We start from the raw sequence: 22713 nt of genomic DNA on the forward strand, positions 1-22713 counted from the left end.
TTCCAGAGTCATTCCTGGGACTCTGACCCAGGAGCAGGCAATGGAGTTAAAGCTGAGCCATAAGACACACCACCGCTTCCGACACAACACTCAGACGGACACACACTCGTCTGTCTTTTTGGTCTCTTGGTTTTTTAGTAAACAAAATGAAACCACTTCATTTACTCCAACACCGCTTTGCTTTCCCACACTGCTGAATTTTTCAGAAACACATATAAAGATACACAGTGATTTCTTCCTTACAACTAGGTTGCCCTGGACTTCCCTGGTGGTCCAGTGGTTGAGAATCTGCCTGCCAGTGCAGGGGACATGGGTTTGATACCTGGTCTGGGAAGATTCCACATGCCACGGGGCAGCTGGGCCTGTGACACAACTACTGAGCCCAAGCTCTAGAGCCCGTGCTCCACAACAGAAGCGGCCACCACAATGAGAAACCTGTGTAGCGCAGAGAGAGAGCCCGTTTTCATCATGAAGGTCCAGCACGGCCAACACACACACACACACAAACTAGATTGCCCTTCAAAAAAGAGGAGACAAAGAGTAAATCTGACTTTTTTTCAGAATGGGGCAGTAATCAGTTTTTATACTTTTGATGCCAATAGGAATATCTGAAAAACGTTTTAACCCTAGCACTTTAAGAAAATGATTAGATGTCAGTTATCATCAGTCCACTTGGGCTGTGGTCCATTAAAACAGACCTGTTCACTACTTAGGGTATACCTATAACAATCATCTCAGCATTATTTCTGAATTAGCTCTATGGCTACTCCCAAACGGTCAATCTATTGTTAAAGTGGGTTTCTATTTTCCCCACAGCATTCTAAATGATATGTACGCATGTCATGGGGTAGAGGCTTAGAAATTTGTTTCACAATCTTAAAGAAATTTGTCTTAGTATAACTATCATTCTAAAGACTCTCAACAATAGAGCCAAAAGCCAAAGGGCCTTAGATATGGAATCACAGAAGCCAAGAAGTGGAGGGCCCACTGGGGATCATCTAGTCCACCCGTCATTTTATAGATGAACTTCTCTCAGTAGGTGACATGTATGTTTTCACCAAAATACTCATTATTAAAATGAACACTATCTTGCACCTTGCTTCCCCCGCCCACCCCCCCAACCCCACCAATGTTATGGATGTTCCTACAAGTCACAGATGTAGACCTACCTCTATCTTTTTTCCCCAACAGTTTTAGACATATATACATACAGCAACACAAATGGGATCACATGTTTTAGTTTTTTCAAAACAGCTGCATAATATTCCAACATGTTCTACCATTTCCTTATCAAAGGAAATTTACTTTGTTTACAGTTTTGTTGATTTTCTCACTCTGAACAATAAGTCAACAAACATCTTTGTGCACATATCCTTATACACTGAAGTTTTATTTCTTCAGGACAGATTGCCAACAGGGGAAGTACTGGGTAGACCATTAAATTTTTATTTTCACAGTCACCGCCACATTGTTTTCCAAAAGGCTAAAACACTTATATTTCTATTGAAAATATAGCTAACTAGCCTTCTCCCTCCAACCAACAGGCATTCTTAGCCTCAGAAGAATAAAGTGATGTCATTGTTACTTCAGTCTAGAGGTAAAGTATCTTTTCAAATGATTCTTGGCCATTTGGAGTTGCCATTTTTTCAGCAGTCTGTTCAAATAATTTGTCCAATTTTCTCTATTGGGTATTTATGTTTTTCATAAGTATAAATCCTATTTATGGTATTTCTTTTGCCATACATTTTTTTTGTACAGTCATACATATGTGTATATATAACCACACACTGTATCATCCTCTATATATTCTTTTATTATTATTATTGTTATTTCTTTTTGGCTGTGCTGGGTTTCGTTGCCACACACGGGCTTTCTCTAGTTGTGGCGAGCAGGGGCTACTCTCTAGTTGTGGTGTGCAGGCTTCTCTTTACTGTGGCTCCTCTTGTTTTAGACCACGGCTGTAGAGTGCATGGGCTCAGTAGTTGTAGCACATAGGCATAGTTGCCCGTGGCATATGGGAACTTCCCAGGCCAGGGATCAAACCCGTGCCCATGCATTGACAGGCAGATTCCCAACCACTGGACCACCACAGAAGTCCTTTATAGTCTTATAGCTTGTTTTTTTTCCCCCACCTTTAGTATTCATCAGGAACATTTCCCTTTGTCAATGAATATTCATCTTCCATAAAATTTCTAACATCTGGCTAGTAACAGTCCATCATACCAGATAAGCCATAAGACTAAACCAGTCCCCTCTAGATTTTTACAAAATATTGCCCATTTAAACAATGTTATGATAACTACATATTTGTGCCCATTTTTGCTCATTCCTTGCATGTGAAAATGAGTTATCTTTACAGGAAAAGGTGGGGACAGGTGGAAAGAAATACTCAAATGATTGTGTAGATCCTCAAGAGCAATGTCCTCATGTGAAGGAAAATCTAGCATGTGCCAAAACATTTGTGCCCTACATATATCACCCTGACATATTGATTTACAATATGTTTTATCTGTGCGGTTAATCTGAGCACCAATTCTATTAGATAAATTCTGTTTTCTATTTCCTTTCTACAGATGGTCAAATATAATAATAGCATTGTTGAGTGTTTTCTATATGCCAGATCCTATCATAAGGGCTTTATATGACTAAACCTGTTTAATTCTTCTAACTAATTTTATCGATGAAGAAACTGAAAAACAAGGAAGCTAAGCAACTCATCCAAAGTCATACAACCAAGAAATGCAGAACCAAGATTTGTACCCAGGTTATCTGTTCTTGGAAAAGGAAATGGCAACCCACTCCAGTATCCTTACCTGGAAAATCTCATGGACAGAGGAGCCTGGTGGGCTGTAGTCCATGGGGTCGCAGAGTCGGACACGACCGAGCGACTAATGCTAATGCTATCTGTTCTTGGAGTCAGACTCCTAATCAATAGCAACACTGCCTCTCAGACAGGTTAGATGGATTACTCACTCATTTAAGGAGTAAATGGCAGAGCCAGAATTTAGAACCAGGTTTCACAGCCCCTGGTGGCTCAGTGGTAAAGAACCCGCCTGCCAATCCATCCCTGGGTTGGGAAGATCCCCTGGAGAAGGAAACAGCAACCCTCTCCAGTATTCTTGCCTGGGAAATGCAATGGACAGAGGAGCCTGGCAGGCTACAGTTCAAGGGGTTGCAAAAGAGTTGGACATGATTTAGCAACTAAACAACAGCAACAATTCAAGAGTCCCCAAAGCCAGTGTGCCATGACTTGGTAATAAATGAGAAGACAAAAGACTTTCATAGTCAGTAGAAAAATAAAAGAATTAGAGCACTGAAGTACCTTTATGTCATCTAGGAATTCAATGTCCTTCCTCTGTATTGCTTTATTTGTCCATATTAAGGCACTGTAGGTCTTGGTCTTCTCTTCTTCACCTTCTTTCATATGTCCTATTGCCTCTCTAAACAAAAACAATAAAAGTCTGTCTGAGTTTATAAAATACAGATAAGCCTTGCCCCAAACTTCTCTTTCTTTAAAAATAGCTTTAGTGAGATATAATTTACATACAATTCCTCTGTTTAACTGAACGATTCAGTGATTTTTAGTACGTTTACAGAGCTGTGCAGCAACTACCTCAATCTAGTTTTAGAACGCTTTAATCACCCCAAAAGAGAAACTCCACACCCAATTGCAGTCACTTCTCATTCCCCATTTCCCCCAGCCGTTGGCAACCACTAGTTGACTTTATATCTCTATAGACATCTCTACTCTGAACATTTTACATAAATATGAATACTGTAAAATGTACAATATGTGGTATTTGATGTCTGGATTCTTCATAATGTTTTTAAGGTTCATCCACGTTGCCACATGTATCAGTATTTCAAAGTAAAGTACTGATATTTTACCACTGATTTTCCATTGTATGGATATACCATTTTGTTTATCCATAGACATTTTGGTGGTTTCTACTTTTTGCTATTGTGAGTAATGTGACTAAAAGCATTCATGCAGAAGTCTCTGTGTGGATGTACATTTTCACTTCTCGTTGGTATATAGCTAGAAGTGGAACTACTGGGTCAGATGGTTACTATATATTTAACCCTTTGAGAAACTGCCAAATTGTTTTCCCAAGTGGTACTAGTTACAATCCCACAGGAATGTATAAGGGATCCAATTTCTCCACATTTTGCCAATACTTGCTGTTTTCTGTCTTTTTTGTTAAGTGGGATCTCACCGTGGTTTTGATGTGCATTTTCCTAATGACTAATGATGCTGAACACTTTTTCATGTATTCACTGGCTATTTGTATATCCTCTTTGGAGAAATGTGCACTTAACATTCTCTCCATTTTTAATCAAGTTGTTTTCTTATTATTGAGTTGCAGGAGTTCTTTATATATTCTGGATACAAATCCCTTATCAGATAAATGATCTGCAACCAAAACTCCCCTCTTGAGACATCACCAGTGAGCCTACCCTTACCTTGTGACAAGCTGCAAGTCACGGACTTGGATTTTGTTAGATGAGTTATTAATTTTCTGTAGTATTAGAAAAAGAAAAACAATTAGCAACTCTAGTTCAGTCACAGAGTTGCAGAAACATGACAATTTTCATGTCATGAAGTGGTTTACCTGCTGAAGTTCCTTAATTTCTTGTGAAGTGAAATGTACTCTATGAGGATTCACCAGCTCAATTGCAAAGGGCCTTCCTGGCAGCACACACCCCGTCATGAAACAGAAACGTGTTGATGGAGTTAACATTTGGGCTAATGCAAGAGGGTTGGGAGGTGTGAAAAAACGAGTTGAGCTCTACAGGACGGAAAGTTCAGTGACATGACTACATCTGGTGGAGGGAAGAATGTGTGAAAAGAATCAAGGGGCTTTTGGGGGGCTGCTAAACCCCAGTACAGGCAATATGTGAAAATGACTGCTTTCCCAAAAGTCCATGAACAAGCCTGTATTAATTTACAAAATCATGTCCAAACAGCCACTAATTGACTTGGTTACACTAATGTAACGTTGTCACGTGCAGCAATGCCCAGGTATACCAAGTTGAAATACATTCTCCTAGCCTAGTGAAATGAAAAGCTGAGATTCCATGAGAAGAAGGGACTATAAATCTAGAATAGTTCAGGATTACTCTCATCATCTTTCTTGTAATGCAATAATATAAAATGAGAAAAATGAAGGCTAAGAGAGCAGGAACATCTTTTCAGTGAAGATGTGCACTTTGAAAACTGTACTGGTACTGAAATGTTATTAAAAGGAACAATGAATAATCAGACTTTCGGAAAAAATCAAGTACCTGTTTGTTAATGCACAACTGTAAAAGTCCCTTATAACCTAAAGGTATGCAATAAAGATGGCTTCTGAAGAAATGATCCCTGTTAAAATATAATCATATAATTTACAAGTGTAGCTCCAAAATCCACAAGGCTTCCTCTCATGGAGAATCTCTGGGCTCTGCCAACTTTGATTCTGATTAAGTGACTACAGAAAACCTACTGCCTGAAAAGGGTGATAATCTGAAAGTTAGTTCTAGTCAAGTGATGTCGCAATCTTACCATTTCCTAATGTTCTCACATCTACATCTTCTCTTCCAGAGGAAGAAAAATTAAAGCCTTTGGAAAGCAGATAAAGAAAAAAAAAAAATCAGCAACGTAATAGTCCTAGACTTACATTCCCACCCTGGGTAGAAACCCAATTTGTCTTAATCTACAGGAGAATCCCAAGGAATAGTCATCATCACGACTCTAGTCCTAATGTCTACTGAAAATAACAATGATAATAATAAATACTATTTATTGAGTACTTATTACATGTTAGACACTGAGCTAAAATTCTGCATACATTATTTCATTTATTCCTTACTGTAACCTTATGAGGTAAGTATTAAATGAAAGAACACTAAGCTTCTGAAAGGTTAAGTACTTTCCCCAAGGTAACACAATTAAAGGGCAGAGGTAAAAGCCAGATCTTTCTTATCATCCCATGCCACCAATCCCATGGGAAAGCCAAAGGCAGAGCACTGTTTGGAGAAAAGCCCTGCTACCAAACTGGCTACAAACTTATGGTGAAAAATCTTTCTTCTTTTTCTTAAAATAAAATCAAAACAGTATTTGAGAATTAAACTCCATGAAAGGAAGGGACAAGAAAAAGTTTGACTCTAAAAGCAAATTCATTATATAAGCAAACTTAAGCTGGGGCCACAATAAAACTAGTATATATTTTAAGATAGATGGATCATCACAGACTAAAAGCTACAAATCCTGGGGTGGGAAAGTGGAAATATGGAGTGGAGCAGAGGGTGGGGGAGTGGTTCCATGACAACTTTCTTAGATACAGAACCAACGGATGATTTTACCAGAGCTAACATTACCACGAGCAGGCTGTAGTTTGTCTTACACGTGCGCACCTCCATCCCCAATCCAACCACAGGGAACTAGGGCCCTACAGTGACTGAGCCATAACCTGTGGCTGATGGGGTGGAGGGAATGAACAGGACACAAAGAGGAAGATCTCCCTGTGACTCTTCAATCAGATCAGAAACCTCAAATGCATAAATTAGCCCATAAAGCTTCCCCAAAATTCCAGCCCCTCAACAAGAAAGTACAGAAAAATAGGCTCTTGAGAAGCCCAAAGGAACAATAAATCCAGACTAAGGGATAAAGGGTATTTATTACATCTTTTAGAAAAAATGTTGCAAGTTTGGACCCTACACTGAGAAATACTTTGGGGGGCAAACTTTAGAACTTTATTTGTATGCAATTATGAATAACAGAAATTTAGGGGGGTTCACGGAGAGGGCAATGGCACCCCTCTCCAGTACTCTTGCCTAGAAAATCCCATGGATGGAGGAGCTTGGTAGGCTGCAGTCCATGGGATTGCTAAGAGTCGGACATGACTGAGTGACTTCACTTTCACTTTTCACTTTTATGCATTGGAGAAGGAAATGGCAACCCACTCCAGTGTATCTTGCCTGGAGAATCCCAGGGATGGGGGAGCCTGGTGGGCTGCCATCTATGGGGTCGCACAGAGTTGGACATGACTGAAGCGACTTAGCAGCAGCAGCAGGGGAGTTCAGGATGGGGAACACGTGTACCCATGGCTGATTCATGTCAATGTATGGCAAAACCCACTACAATATTGTAAAATAACTAGCCTCCAATTTAAATAAATTTAAAAAAATATTCATATTATGTCTTGCCTTATCCCCCAAATCCTGTGAGTTCTACAAACTTCTCAATGGAACAGATATTTCAAACAACAACAAAACCAAGAACAAGAATGATCAGGAACAATGATCAGGAAAAACAGGGTCAAGAAAGATAAGGGGTTCAGTAGTCTATAGTGACCCTTATACTTGGGGACAGACAGCCAATGGGACTGAAGGAAGGGCAGAGGTCAGATGATGGATGGCCTCAGAATATCAAGTTATATAGTTTGGACTTTACCCTGTAGCTGAAACATTGACCAGTTTTCAGCAGGCAACTGACATGACAAATATTTATTCAATAAGTGAAGTAATAAATGTATTGGGAAAACATTTCTTAGACACATTGGTTTTGAGAGTGTGTCAAAGTTTCACTTGTTAACTAGAGAACTGGCAAGTAGAGACTATGACGTGCCAGTTTGAAGTGACTGAAAAACAAGTCTGTATCTCCCACTGAGGGGAAGGACCCTTTATAGAAGTAGTTAAGCTGCTTCATGCAATACTGGTTTATTTTCATAGAGCTGTAAAGTGTAGAGGTACAACAGTCAGAACCATCTTCCCAGAGCTGTCAGATGTGAATCACAGAAGTGACAAGTAATATATCTGAGAAGCACAAGTTTAGCAAACTGATGCTACTAATCAGGGATTTCAGACAACAAGGTTTTATTTCATGACAGGCAATTAGCACAGAGGCCCAGAGGTCTGCTTTTTCTCAAGTGGCTCTTTATAAATTTCCTAAACATACAATTACAGTTTGCTTTCTTTTCAGTTTGGGGACGATTTTTTTTCCTTCTCAAGTGGACTATAACAAGGAATTACCTCATGAAAGATTGCAAGGGGGAAATATACAGGTGTTCCAGAACCCCTCTATAGCCCTCTTGGTAATGGGGGATTCCTTGGAACCCAAAAAATCAGAACTAAATCTTGTATCTTCTGGGAAATAAGGTGGCCCCAAAAAAGAGTTTGAAAGAGACTTTTCATGATAATGCTTTATTTTCACTTCTTTGTAACCTGAATAAGTCTTATGAGATAACCAGTGTGTAAATATTAAATTAAGTAGGTAAAAGTTCATGGCAATAGCCCTGAGTCTTTACTGTTAAGATTTTGGAAAATGTTAGGTTGCTAGGTTACTTTCTTTTCCATTCAGTAAACAGTTCCTAAAGGCCTTTTTAAAAAGGGCCCACCTACCTGACAGGCAACAAATTATAAAAGGGATACGGCTTTGAAGTGCTTCTCTTTCCTTCTGACAAGCAGAGAGCTGGAAGGGACAGGGCATCTCATTTCGATCACTTGTCTGCCTTTACTGAAGCACGTTTGTCTAAGGTTTGCCAGAGAGAAAGAAGGATGTCTAGCTGGTCTTTCAAAAAAGATGTTCTAATTATGCTAGGAGACCTACTCCAAAGAGTATGATATACTTGCTGCTGCTGCTGCTAAGTCGCTTCAGTCGTGTCTGACTCTGTGCGACCCCATAGACGGCAGCCCACCAGGCTTCCCCGTCCCTGGGATTCTCCAGGCAAGAACACTGTAGTGGGTTGCCATTTCCTTCTCCAATGCATGAAAGTGAAAAGTGAAAGTGAAGTTGCTCAGTCCTATCTGACTCTAGTGACCCCATGGACTGCAGCCTACCAGGCTCCTCTGTCCATGGGATTTTCTAGGCAAGAGTACTGGAGTGGGGTGCCATCGCCTTCTCTGATGATATACTTACTCATTGACTATGTTTTTTCCTAATATACAACATGATTTCCTCTGATTGAAATCTTAGTCCCTTTCCTCTAAGTCTAATCCTGGGTGAAATCACAAGGTTTTTTGCTCCTTTGACCTGACAGGCCTACTGAGACAAAGAAAGCATATTCCTGACAGGGTCTGACTCAGCTCACAAACCTGGGCTTGTTAATACCTAAGAAATTAAAACAACAACACTACTATTAACTCTTTGTGAAATGGTTGCTGTTGATCTATCTTCTCTAGGTCTGAACTCTATTCTAGGACATTTTAGCTGTTAAGATGGAAGCCAGTCATTTGCCAGTGGTTACTCTTGAATAAGCAATGGATATGGAAGCTGTGTTTTAATTTCCTCATATTCCCAATAAGAGGCTGAAGCTAAGGTGTCCCAAGGTCAGAACTTAAGTGCATTCATTTAAAGTAGTTTCAGTTGTTTTGAATTTGCCCAGGAAAAGCCAGTTGTCTTGAGAAAACAGAGAAATCTTAGGGCAGCTTGGCTCAAATCCAGCCCTGGGCAGACGCGCTCAGGACATGGCAATCCCTGTTCACAGGAAGCTGCTAGGCAAGGGGCCCAGACTTGGTGGTGGTTTACAAAATACAGAAATCTTTCCTGCCACCTCCAAGAAGTCTATTTGTGAACAAGTATTTAAAATATGAATATTATAACACTTACTTTCTGCTTTGAACACTTTCAAAAGATGGTCTGAAATTAATTCTTCTACTGAAGATTCCAGCTTCCTTTCTCCATCAATTATCCAAGGAGTTTGTGGTAGATTCCTGGAGTATTTATTGTATCTCCCTGGCAAAGAAATATAAAGGTTACCTGGCTGGGATGGTGTGATTAACACAGCAGAATAAAAAGGAAAGTAACAACTATCCACTAAGTGCCAATATTCTAGGGGCTATGATACAAAACAAGGCTTAGCCTTTGACTAATTTATAATGTAATTTAGTGACTTAGCACGTACACATAATTCAGTGAAAAAATTTAAGGTAGCAATAGAAGAGATGGCTAAAGACACGGTATGAATCATCAGTGAGTTCTAAAGGAATGCTCAGTATACTTATTAACCTGACTGACTGACTGAACAAGTTACAATATTATGGAACACACCAAGGATCACTTAAAAAAAGAGCAACTAACTGCTTTTATGCCTGATTGATAATACTCTCAGTGTAAGAGTCATTGGTATTCCAAAGAGTTCAAATACAGGAAATTTTGAAGTTTTTATAAGTTAAAAAAAAAAGAAAACACCCTAACAGAATATGACTCACTGTTTTATGAATAAAGCTATGCTGAGGCAGGTAGGTTTTATTACCCCAGGGCAGGGTATTATAGTCAAGACTAAAGAGCGATTTCATTTCAGCTATTACTATGAAACAGCTATAGCTTTCAAAACAAAAACTGTCTAACCAGATTTACCTCTTAGGAAAGTCAATGCAACAATTTCTTTTTCGAATCAGAAGCAAAGTGTTTAGCCACTTTGCAGATAAAAAAAATTTTTTTCCCCCGGATTGACTTCATGTTGTAAAACATCCTCTCTGTTCTCTTGATTAGTTTTTGGTCTGTACATCTACCCATATTTCTACTTGGCCATCTCTGATGAAAACTGTTAAAATCTGGGCTGTATCATTTCCTTTTGGCATGGCATTTTAAATATCAAATCTCTTTAGTGATCCATAAGAATACTTATAAAACCTAAATAAACTTGACTATCAGGTCTAGTGCTTAAAAGAGTTAACTAATCAGAAACTAATAACAATAAGAAGGAAACAGAGAAGAAGTCAATTGAGTTTTTCAGAAAGGAGAGACAATTGACAGTGTAAGTATATTCTAGACTAAGTATTTTACCAGCCACAAAAACAGCACCATGAGCACATTCAATTTCAAGAACAGTGCATACAGCCTTTGGTGAGTTTGGAGGACAAGGAAACTGCCTGCAAAACAAAATAAATTTTACAGCTACTATTTTCCAGACATGATATTGAATCACATAACTAAGATGAATCAGCACTGCCTGAGATGCACAGAGCCTGCGTTTCTCAAGGACTAAGCCTCCCCCGAATTTTAAATTTGGGAACTGTTAGGGTCTTCTGGGACTCTGGAGGACCACTTTTAATACATGAGAACTGCACTAAGTAAATCAGGGCTCTGCTAATAACATTCAGACTCAGGAGGCCTCATGTTCCCAGATGATAGTTTTCAACATCAGCCTTGAGATTTGCGGGGAAAAAATCCACACATATGTAGTAGAAGCCTCTCTGGGCTCATTTTAGTATCCATGAACACTTGCTGCTGCTTACAAAATCCTCAATCATTTGGGTAAAGCTGGTGTGCAGTCAGAGATTGGTCATGTGAGTATGGCACACCTGTGGGGAGGGTAGTCCACCATTTTTCTCTCTTCATTTCAACTATGATCTTGGAAATCAGACCAGAGCCAGAATAAGTGAAATGTGGCTGACTTTAGCTAAGAAACTTCAATCCAGCTGAGGACAGACAGGAGAAAGCAATGTATGACTTTATTCTCTGTCCATCATCTGGGAACTTCCAAGAACTGGAGTCTCTCTATAAATGACTAAATGTGGATTTAATCCAAAATGCTTGTGTTGAAATTTTCAGTTTCCCAAGATGTCTTAACAAAGAAATCACTTAGAAACTCAGGCACTACTGCTTGTAGAGAGTAACTGTCTTTTGTTTCTAAAATTTAACAGGGACTTCCTTGGCGGTGCAGTGGTGAGGGCTCCACACTTCAACTGCAAGGGGCACAAGTTCGATTCCTGGTGGGGGAACTAAGATCCCACACAGCATGGTCAAAACAACAACAACAAAAACTTAATAAAAATATTTCTATTCTGAGATATGTTTAGTCAGCAAAATATATGAAACCTTCCTCATAACTTCCTTGTTTGAAATTTATTCAAGGCTATTCTGGAAGGATAACTATGATAATATCTTATCTTAAATGAAACGAACACACTGAGTATTAAAATGTAAGATTTATTGTAGTTCAGCATACTTTAGCAAGAAAGGAAACTCATGAGCCTTTTCCTCTCTCTTCTGGAGATGTACAATAACAGGAAATCCAGGATGAGGGATGTAATGGGGCTAGTACTAGCCTGGAGAATCAGGAAACCTGGCTCAACATCCAACACTCAATCTTAGGCAAGTCAACCTCCACTTTGGACCTCAGTGTTGTTGTAAAGTCGCTAAGTCATCCTCTTCTAAAAGATAAACAAGTTGGACATGATTCATAAATCTAAATATTAATTTGAGAAACACTTATTGAACACCACTACATGCCAGATACTGAGCCAGGAAGTAGGGATATAATGGAGATTAAGACACAATGCTGGTCCCAAAAATACATCCAGTCTAGTTTCAGAGATAATCCAGATTATTTCTAACATTCCCTTTATTCTAAAATTCCATGATTATTTCTTGTTTCTATACTTCTACTTACTTGCAGAAATCCTCTTCTTTTATCTTATTCAAAGCTTTCATAACTGCCATTCTAGTGAATACTGACTATATAGGGTAAAATGAAAAGAAAAAAAAAATACATATTATCACCTATATAAGAAAACATCAGAGTTGAAACAGAACATGGTTGGAGAAATTATAATCATTTTAAACCATACTTAAAAGGGAGAAATACTTAATAGCTTCAAGAAAATAAAGAAAATACAGCACAAGTGTCCATACTGTCAGTTCTGTGACTGGATGCTTCTCTTCAATTTAGGCTATGTCTATAATATCAGGTGGATCTAGCGGAATATGTCTTCTTCACTGCACTATCCCACTCCCCTCAAAATATGGTATTTTTCAAATACAAAAAAATGATGACATGGCAGGAAATGTGCTTCAAATATTTTTTCTGAGACCTCAAAAGAAATTTAGATGGACCCATCTCTCTTTTCTTCTCTACATCCCTTCAGGGGTCACAGTACATAATTTAGGAGTTGGCTGCCAGGATAAGGGGTAAAACAGAGCCAACTAGCATGTCTTGACAACCAGTAATTCAGTATCACTCACTAACCACAGACAAAGTAAACAAAATCCACTATACTGAATAGAAGGGCTACTACAAATGTCCCACTTTGGGTTTTTTAAAACAAGAAAAGCCAAACTTCATGGTAGACATACTAGAACTAATTAGTGCATACTCATGTGGTCACTATGATAAGTTACAATTATTTCTTCTGTTATGAAAAACTACACTTGACTGAAAATAGGAACAATGTAGATATCTAAATAGTTCAGCAACAAAAGAAATGATTTTCTAAACCATACTATGTCATAGGATTAGAATTAAAAATTAAGTGCCTCTTTGTTAAGATACGAAACCTTAACCCTGAAAGAATCTCAAAAGGTCATTCAACTTATTCCCAGCCATAATGCAGGAAAACTACACTTAAGACTAAACAACACCTACTGGCCAAATGGCATGATGTCTGTGATGGTTTGACAAAAATTTCCTTACTCTATTATTTGATGCTGGCACTTACATACTTGCTCAAAGATGACAAAAAATAAAACTAGACCTTTATATAAACATGGCTCACAGGTCATTTGGGCAGAACTTCCCAGTTGGTATGGCAAAGCAGTGAACTACAGCTGTACCCGGGTCCTTCTAGGTCCTGAGGGTTGAGGGGAAGGGCCTGGAACAACGAGAACCCCTAGGCCTACTGCTCACAACTTAGAGCAACTTCACCTGTTAACCTCAGGGTGCTGGCCAAACATGGAAATGTTCTAGATGTACCATGATGTGAGAAAAGGAGGGAAGCAGGGTTTTAGGCTTGATCTGCATTTCTGATTACTTCTGTACAAGGCATTTGGCAAATGTTACACACTCCCCAAGCCTCCAATCTCCCCCAGGTACTAAAAGATCCAGCAATTAGTCAAAGTAAGAGCAAAGACCAAAAGATGTATTTTTGGCAATAAACTTATATTCTTTTTAGCAACCACAACAGCAAAACATCAGTTATGTTTAACAACCACAACATCGGTCAGTAACACTAGAATGTCTGAGCCTGTACAAAACCAGCTAAGTAACTGGGCTGTGAAAACCTGTCAGTAACATGCCAGACATTCCACCTTGGCATGACAGAAACTAAAAATACAAGCTAACTATTTTTTCTCATTAACATGAAGGCCAGCTCACATCAGACAGTAAAGGAGAGTTTAAATAAAAAACCCTTTTTCAAATGTAGCCTGAAATAGGTTCTATTAATTCAGGACTGTCCTAAATAAAACAATTTATTTGGATTATATTTTCAAAATACCAATTTCTAGAAAACAAATATTAGACAGAAGTTTGGAATTGTGATGATACTGAAAACATACTTTCCCAGATGATGTAGTTTTGGGGAAACAATTCACGATGTTTGTGTGTCACGACTTCTGAGTCACACACAAAGGTGTTGAGAGTTTAAAAAAAAAATGAATGTAGCAAATGGAAATAGTTTGAAATTGATTCTTAGTATAATAGATTGCCAATATTTCTAACGCATATCCTTTTTGTTGTTAATTTGAATATTCAGCTCAGAAAAAAACTCAATAAAGAATAAGAAGCAGGAATCCTTACCTGTTTGTTTTTGGCTGGCTTGAAACAATCTGGGCATATTGCACGTCTAAGCAAAATTCAAGTTAATATAAAAGATTAATGAGTTTATTTGAGGGTGGATAAAATTCAAATATTTTATACAACATAGAGCTGCTAAACTCAGGATATCAGAAGCGGACAAAATGAATCCCTATATGAGCCACATGGGTTTGTCTAGACTCATATCAGAGAGCACACTTTAAATCTTCAGAGACATGACAAGTTCTGATAGGTCCCTTAGAAAGAAGAACAAAACTATTTTCATGAAAATCAAAAGGTATTAACAATGTTGCACAATTGGCAATGTTAAGTTGTAACTTACAGGAAGTGGCAATCCTCAACTGTTTCTGGGTGAGCAAAGACCACACTCACTTCAAATAAGCTCTAAAAATTATAAAGACAGTTTAAAAATGAGCAAAAAGAAACTAACATCTAACAACTTATCAATGGAAACAGAATTAACTCTCAAAGATTGGCTCAGAAAAAGTGACAAGGAAAACTGGAAATACTACTGTTTTCAAATCAGCTTGGTCACAGGGCAGCTGTAAAGGAAATAGTCTTTTTTCTTTTTAACTCCTAGAACTCATCACTAGTGATCCTACAAAAAACAAGTTTAAAACAAATCAAAGTTGTATGACTTTTTTGTAAAGTATATAAATTAGATACGAAGATAAATGAGAACTCAGGGAATTGGAAAGGGGTAACTGAAACAAACGAAGATATACTCCTGTCAGTACTATGACTAGAATTAGCAACTATTATTTACGCACATGCCTAACAACTCTGTATGAGGTTTCTTAATATTAAGTTCTCCAAGTTTTTAATAGATGTGACTTTTAAAAGAAAGATCTTAATTTTTTGTTTCATTAAAAATATAATACATAATAATATTATAAAATAATGGGTTTTCAATCCCACTCCACTGAGGTAGAACTAGTAACAGTTTGACATGGTCCCTTCCAGCCATTTTCATGAATATAAACATAAATATATGTACTTCTTGGTATATTAGATAGACATTTAGAAAACTGCTTAATTCAGTTAATATTACGTCATGAACATCTTTTCAACTCTAAGGACTGCTGGACATTTAAGCTGTAGTTAAGTTTTACCATTTTTAAAAAATGGTACAGTGTTGCTATATGGCAAACCAATACAACATTGTAGAGCAATTATCCTTCAATTAAAAATAAATTTTAAAAAACATTTTTTAAAATGCTAAAATAAATATCCTTGTACACACAAAGAAACACAATTTCATACTCTATATACATTTACCTCCATGGAGATTATACAAAATTTCACACTGAAAAAAAGATATATCATATAATAATTCTTCCTTTTTATTGAATTTTATATTTATCGATTGCATTGGATCGTCAGCAGGCCTATTAGCAACTCTTAATCACAATAGTGAAGGACTAATTTTTTTTTGTTTTACTCAAATCAACAAAATAAAATTAAAATTACAACATATTCCTTTTACTTAAGAAAACTTCATTCATGCTGAACCTATTAGAACATTACTGCATCTTTTGTTTTCTATTTTCTGTTCTCACTGATTCAACATGTAAAATTATCTGTGCTTCAAACTGAAATCTGAGGTAAAAATATTTTGCATCAATGACTTCTCTAATTTCCAAAGTACTTTCATCACCTCATTTCCTCTTCATACTATCTGTGAAGTGGTTTTATTCTCTATTCTTTCAGTATTCAGTTTAAAGGACAGAGTTTATTCTTACTAACAGAGGGAAACAGAGCTATATAATGTCAGAATGAGGAAAATTTTTTAATTGTTTAGCTTTGAAAGATGGTTTTGTGATTTTATTTGAATAGGGGTGTGTCTGATACCCAGGGAATTTCCTTCAAGCAAAATGATGAAGCAATGAGGCCATACTATTAAAATCTAATTTAAGATGAGCTAGGAATATGTCCTGTTTCCACGTCTGGAAATCTACTGAGCTCTTCCCTAAAATTCAATCCATTTCAAAGGCTGAAGCAAGGTCTACCCTGGAATAGAGGGGATGGGAAGTGTACTGGTTTCAAAGGCAGTCTGCTTTAAATTAAAGGGATCTGAGATACCACAAGGTGGGATAGGTTGAGCCCATGCTCCCTATAGTTGAACAGGTTCTGTCTACATATTCGAAAACAAGACTAGCCACAGACAACCAAAATTAAATAGTCTAGAGTTGACTCCACACTTGTTCATAGTTATTTATGTATAGCTTTATATCAGTAAATCTGTCTAATTAAACTATAAATATACTTCAAGGCACGAATTCATTTCTAACCTTTTAAGGTCAATTAGGGTACACTGCACCTGTTATAAGTGTCTTGATTACAAAGAAATTTAAAAAAGAAAAAAAAAAACTTTAATCTCAATTTTAACCTCAATTTAAAAACTGTAAAAGCTTAAAAACCTTTTATTGGATTATTGAAAGAGAAGATTCTTTTGGGTAACCAAAAATCTGCCATATAATGAAGTAAAACTAGTAAAACCAGAGAATAAAATTAACAATGCTGATGACCCAATACCTTTCCATCAATGGGAACACCCAGTTCCTCTGAAAACAGGGGGTGAGTTATCCATTTGTAGGCTTCTTTTAGCTGAACTATATCATTTCTTCCCAGCGACAGACTCTGCTTTCTGAATAACATAAAAATTAATTCACTGATATGAAAAACATCATTTTTATGAAGGCAAGAATTTATGCTATTATTAAAATGTAGAGTGCCTACTATGTGAAGGCACTATTTTACACATTAGATAGAAAGCAGAGACCAAAGCAGACAGTTTCCTCAGTTCATGGACCTATATTCTAGTAGAATCAAGAAACTACTTTTTTTTTTTTAAGTGGCGTATAGGACAAATTTTGAAGTTTCAAAGACAAAGGCATACAAATGAGTTTTTCTGAGATAGAATTGCCAGATTCCAGGATTATATATATCAGAAGATGGAAAGATGGAATAGAGAAGATTGTTTATTGCTCAGAAATTACAAACTGTCTATTACAATAATTTCACCCAGACCAAAAATGTTTACATCTACTTTCTTCCTGATAATGGGGACTTACTTTTGGGAAATCAATGTAAAAGCTGTACTTCTCTTTACTGGTAAAGAAGATTAAATCCTAAAGCATCAGTGCTCTAAAATGTTCATTAATTTAACAACATATACATGTCTTAATAAACATTTTACATTCCCCCAAATCTACTCATAGCCAATAAATAGGTTTGGGGAAGTCCCAATTATGATTTCTAGCTTTTAGTTTGTAACCTAAAATTGAGATAGAAAGGAACTGAAGTGAAAGAAAAGAAAAACATGATATGGTAATATTTAAACAGCTCTACTCTGAAATATCACTAATAAACAGGCCCATGTCATTCAAATAATTAAAATTTTAAATCAGTTACAGCTATTTATAGGACTGCTTTTTAACAAAAGAGGTGTTTAGGCCAACTTGTGAATCATTTCTTCTAATATCCAATTTTCACTAAAAAAAAAAAGACAATATAGTCAATATCCACTGTATTTAATTCTTCAACACCAAAAGACACTATGAACTATGAGTAGAAAATAAAAAATAATTTAGTTAATTGCTAAATTTAATTGATCTAAAAATATAATTATATACACACAATATAAAGACCACTGTTACTCTAAAAATGTAAATTAAGAAATAGCTGACCTACCCATTTTAATCCAGCTGAGATAACTGGTTAAACTGAATGCTTTCATATGCTTTGGGTTTGTGGTTTAACAATGAAGGACTCTGATAAGCCCTACATCTGACAAAAAATTAGATTACTTCTCTACACACTATGTTTAAGCTTCATAAACTGTTCCTAGTTCTCTGAGTATCAGAAACATCTTAGGAATTTTCAAAGACTATCTTGACATTGCATCAAACTGTTTAACTAATGATATCTGCATAAAACAGCATCACAGTTGAAAGTAAATAATTAAGGTATGACCACACATTTTAAAGAATAAAAAGGTGAAAACAGAAAACACAAGAATGGAAAACCCTTTAAAACTGTTTAGACTCTAGAGAGTCTAAAGTACAAAGGATTGTAGCCAAAGCCAATCCTAAAAACAGATTAAAACATTACTCATTATGTGTTTAAGAAAATTGATATTTTAGGTCCTTCATGGTTTTTGAAATACATTTCAATTTAAAGCACCTTACTCCAGTTTAAAAACTTCAACTACAGGTATTTTTTTCCTTCCAGATTAATGAACTATAGGAAAGGGTTAACAGACATTTTGGAAACCTTAGCCTCACCTTTAAGGCAAAAATACAGTACTTAAAATGCCAGATTTTCAATCCTGCAAGCTGAATGTGGCTAATAGCTTTTCTAATATAATTTAGGGTGAATGTTTTCACAGAGGTCCTTAGCTTATGACTGATGGTCCTTTAGAGGAATCAGTAGTCATTAAGGTAAATTCAGTACCAATTTAATACTTAGAAACTGCATTTCCCTCTCCTCTGTTAGATAACTAATGATGAGGATATCAATTACAATCACTTTTTCTATACATACAACAGAATAACCATTCTTAAGCAAAGATGAACCAAAATATCCAATACACTTTTTTCCTAAATTCCTTGAATCAATTCTTTAATGGCAATCCCTCTACAGCCTATTGACATTATTATTATAGAATGAACTAGGGATATTAAGAGAAAAGAGTAGCATTCTGCCTTTTTTTCCTGTTTTAGTATCCCTATATTGATCAGGATCTTTTGGAAGAGCTAACCTTGGTTTAAAATCATTCAATAAGAAATAACCACAATAAGCAAGGAGGATGGAAACATTTGAAAAATAGCATGCTCTGACTATGCTATTAATAAGAAACTTCTCAAACACAGGATCAAATTTTATTATGCCAGAATCGCAAGCATTTGAGACTAATTTAACATAACCTAACAGAACCCCCAAACCTTTGATAAATATGTGGTTACTACCCTTTTAAAAATGCAGATGTGAAATACAACACACACAAAAATGCCAGATGAATTAATTTTCTATAAAATACCAAGTATGAGATTCTGATACAGAAATTTGTACTTCTCTCTGTGGTTTTCTTTCAGGAGTACACAGGAACCTCCAAGAGTCACATGGCCCTTTTCATACTGGTATAAAATTTTTAGTTTCAAAATCCAGAAAGCTCTGGGAAATTAAAGAGCTTTTTCCTTAACTCAGTTGGCAACCAAACTCTGACTTGAACAGGTAAGCCTTTGTTTATCAAATCGGTGTGAATATTGGTATGCTTCACTGCAGAAATATTAATGCTTGATAATACAGTACTACCCCAGAGGAGAGAGGTATATCATATATGGTATTTACGCTGTATTACATTGCCAAAGTCTAAAAAATTCTAAATTCCAAGACACATTTGCCACCAAGGGTTTCAGATAAAGGACTGTGAACCTATGTTTTCTGTGTCTTATCTATGTATAAACTTACTGTTGTTCTGCCTTAACTAGAACTTTACTACATATCCTTTACAGCATAATTAGGTTTATAATTTTGCTTCTAAGACCAGCATAAAATGTGTTCCTTTAAAATAAGCTGCCAAACTACATTATATAAATGCATAATGATTCTAAAATATACATTTATGTTCATGATAAATCTACCAAAAAAGTGAGACTACTAATATGCTGTGCAATAAACCAGTTAAACAAGGTTAACACCTAAATATATAAAATAAAAATTTTTCTTTGTGCCAATTTCTCTAGTAGCTAGTGAACTCACTCTTAAAAAAAGAGTAATAGTAAAAGTACTTTAAGAATCAAGTAGCTTAAATTTAAACGGTAGTAAAAATTCCCTATGTAAATTACTTACCCCATTTCCTGTTTTACCAGCAACCAAGCAGCATGCTGTAGGCAATTTAGTCACACCCAGAAAGAAGAGAAAAGGGAAAAATGTTCATTGAAATTTGGTTCCAATATCATTACTAAGGTGCTTAAGTAATTTGCTAATCAAACTCTCCCCTGTAGAAGAGGACTTACTGTTCAGAAATGTGGCAATGACCTCAATCTCATTTAAAATCAGAAATGAGGTAAGATGCCTCATTTGCAGTGCTGGCTTGCTGTGGCCTAGGAATTCAACAGGGGTATCCCCCTCCTCCCCACAGATTTCTATTTCTCATTAATAAGTTACAAGTGTTTTTTAATATGGGTGGCTCACATTTTTCTCTTAAAATATCTTACTGTTTCATGGGGGAAAGCCCAAACTGAATGAGTATATTCTATGTCCCCAAAACATAGATTTGAAGGACTCAGTTTTTTGTTTTTGTTTTTTTAATAGGACTAACATTTTTAACTCAAATTAATGATATCCATGTATAAGTGTTTAGGAGTATTATGTACTAATGTCTATAACTCACTTTGAAATATAATAAAAACTAAGATAAATGTATAGGTGTATTAAAAAAAGCAAATATACAAAAATAAGTGTAGAATCTAAGTGGGTATATGAGTGTTCACTGTACAATTCTTTCAATTTAATATAGGTTTGAAATTTTTCATAATAAAATGCTAGGGGAAATGTTCTGGGAAGGATTAAAAAAACTGAAAAAGTTGCCTAAACAAAAACAATAACATTTACAATCACAATTGTTATGAGGATTTAGTGAAATTCATGTAAAATGCTTTGTATACTAAGTGTGTGACACCAAGATTTCTCAGTTTGCCATTAGACTTCCATAGTTTTCACCTTAAAGAAAGATAATATATGGCCTGCCTCATATATACGGCATTTGGTGAACGTGACAGAAGCATAAATGTGTAAGTCAATAAAATACCACATGTAGTCTCTGCTTCTACATGTCGCAAAAATGGCCAGTCACACCCATTTTAAGACCTGGAGAGACAGCTTTTGTTGTTCATATGTCCTTTTAAACTTCAAATGGCTGGTAGGGCACCAGAGACATCTAAAGACTTAGTATCATTTAGAAACATTAGGTGCATCAATTTGATCAGATATTAGCTAAGCAGAATAAATTAATCACTAATTAGGTAAGAATTATAACTGTTCGAAGTGCCTAAATGTCTCATCAGTACCTTCCAATCTATTAGTTTGTTTACTTCGCTACCTCAAACTAATATCATTTATAGTGCTGCAAGACCCCTTCCCTCCTGCCTTCCATTTACTCAAGCCTTTTTGTGAAAGTGTATGGTCATGGTGGAATACACAAATTAAGGAGTTGGAAGACCTGGCTTTAGGGTTTACCAGATGTCTGGCACTCAATTTCCTAGTGTGTAAAATAAGAGTTAGACAAAGATGCCAACAAATTTGGAAAACTCAGCAGTGGCCACAGGACTGAAAAGGTAAGTTTTCACTGCAATTCCAAAGAAGGGCAATTCCAAAGAACGCTCAAATTACTGCACAATTGCACTCATTTCACATGCCAGCAAGGTCATGCTCAAAATCCTCCAAGCGAGGCTTTAACAATACATGAACTGAGAACTTACAGATGTACAAACTGGATTTAGAAAAGGTAGAGGAACCAAAGATCAAATCACCAACATCTGCTGGATCATAGACAAAGCAAGAGAATTCCAGAAAAACATCTACTTCTGCCTCATTGACTACACTAAAGCCTTTGACTGTGTGGATCACAACAAACTATGGAAAATTCTTCAAGAGATGGAAATACCAGACCACCTTACCTGCCTCCCACGAAACTTGTATGCAGGTCCATACAATTAGAACCAAACATGGAACAACAGACTGGTTCAAAGTTGGGAAAGGAGGGCATTAAGGCTATATATTGTCACCCTGTTTATTTAACTTCTATGCAGGGCTGGATGAATCACAAGCTGGAATCAAGGAATCAAGATTGCCAGGAGAAATATCAACAACCTCAGATATGCAGATGACACCATCCTTATGGCAAAAAGCGAAGAGGAACTAAAGAGCTTTTTGATGAAGGTGAAAGAGGAGAGTGAAAAAGCTGGGTTAGAACTCAACATTCAAAAAACTAATCCAGTCTCATCACTTCATGGCATATAGATGGGGAAACAACGGCAACAGTGAGAGACTTTATTTTCTCGGGCTCCAAAATCACTGCAGACAGTGTCTGTAGCCATGAAATTAAAAGACACTTGCTCCTTGGAAGAAAAGCTATGACAAACCTAGACAGCATATTAAAAAGCAGAGACATTACTTTGCTGACAAATGT

The 22713-nt window shown here is 36.6% G+C and overlaps 1 protein-coding gene across 13 annotated transcripts in view; it reads right to left on the minus strand.

The window, feature by feature from the left end:
- PUS10 (pseudouridine synthase 10) overlaps positions 1-22713 on the minus strand; it is an 84740-nt gene that overhangs the window by 6522 nt on the left and 55505 nt on the right. For 9 of the 13 annotated variants that reach the window (XM_055540201.1, XM_055540200.1, XM_055540199.1 and 6 more), the window contains 11 exons: positions 20373-20407; positions 17055-17166; positions 14842-14903; positions 14502-14547; positions 12378-12442; positions 10769-10854; positions 9590-9715; positions 5546-5602; positions 4614-4690; positions 4465-4520; positions 3323-3440 (listed from right to left, as the gene is read on the minus strand). In XM_055540201.1, the coding sequence (XP_055396176.1) occupies positions 3323-3440; positions 4465-4520; positions 4614-4690; positions 5546-5602; positions 9590-9715; positions 10769-10854; positions 12378-12442; positions 14502-14547; positions 14842-14903; positions 17055-17166; positions 20373-20407 (840 nt within the window). The remainder of the gene's footprint in view (positions 1-3322; positions 3441-4464; positions 4521-4613; positions 4691-5545; positions 5603-9589; positions 9716-10768; positions 10855-12377; positions 12443-14501; positions 14548-14841; positions 14904-17054; positions 17167-20372; positions 20408-22713) is intronic. The other 4 variants (XM_055540211.1, XM_055540207.1, XM_055540208.1 and 1 more) reach the window with 1 other exon arrangement.

The sequence above is a fragment of the Bubalus kerabau genome, chromosome 11, assembly GCF_029407905.1.
Source record: "Bubalus kerabau isolate K-KA32 ecotype Philippines breed swamp buffalo chromosome 11, PCC_UOA_SB_1v2, whole genome shotgun sequence".
Classification (NCBI taxonomy): Eukaryota; Metazoa; Chordata; class Mammalia; order Artiodactyla; family Bovidae; genus Bubalus; species Bubalus kerabau.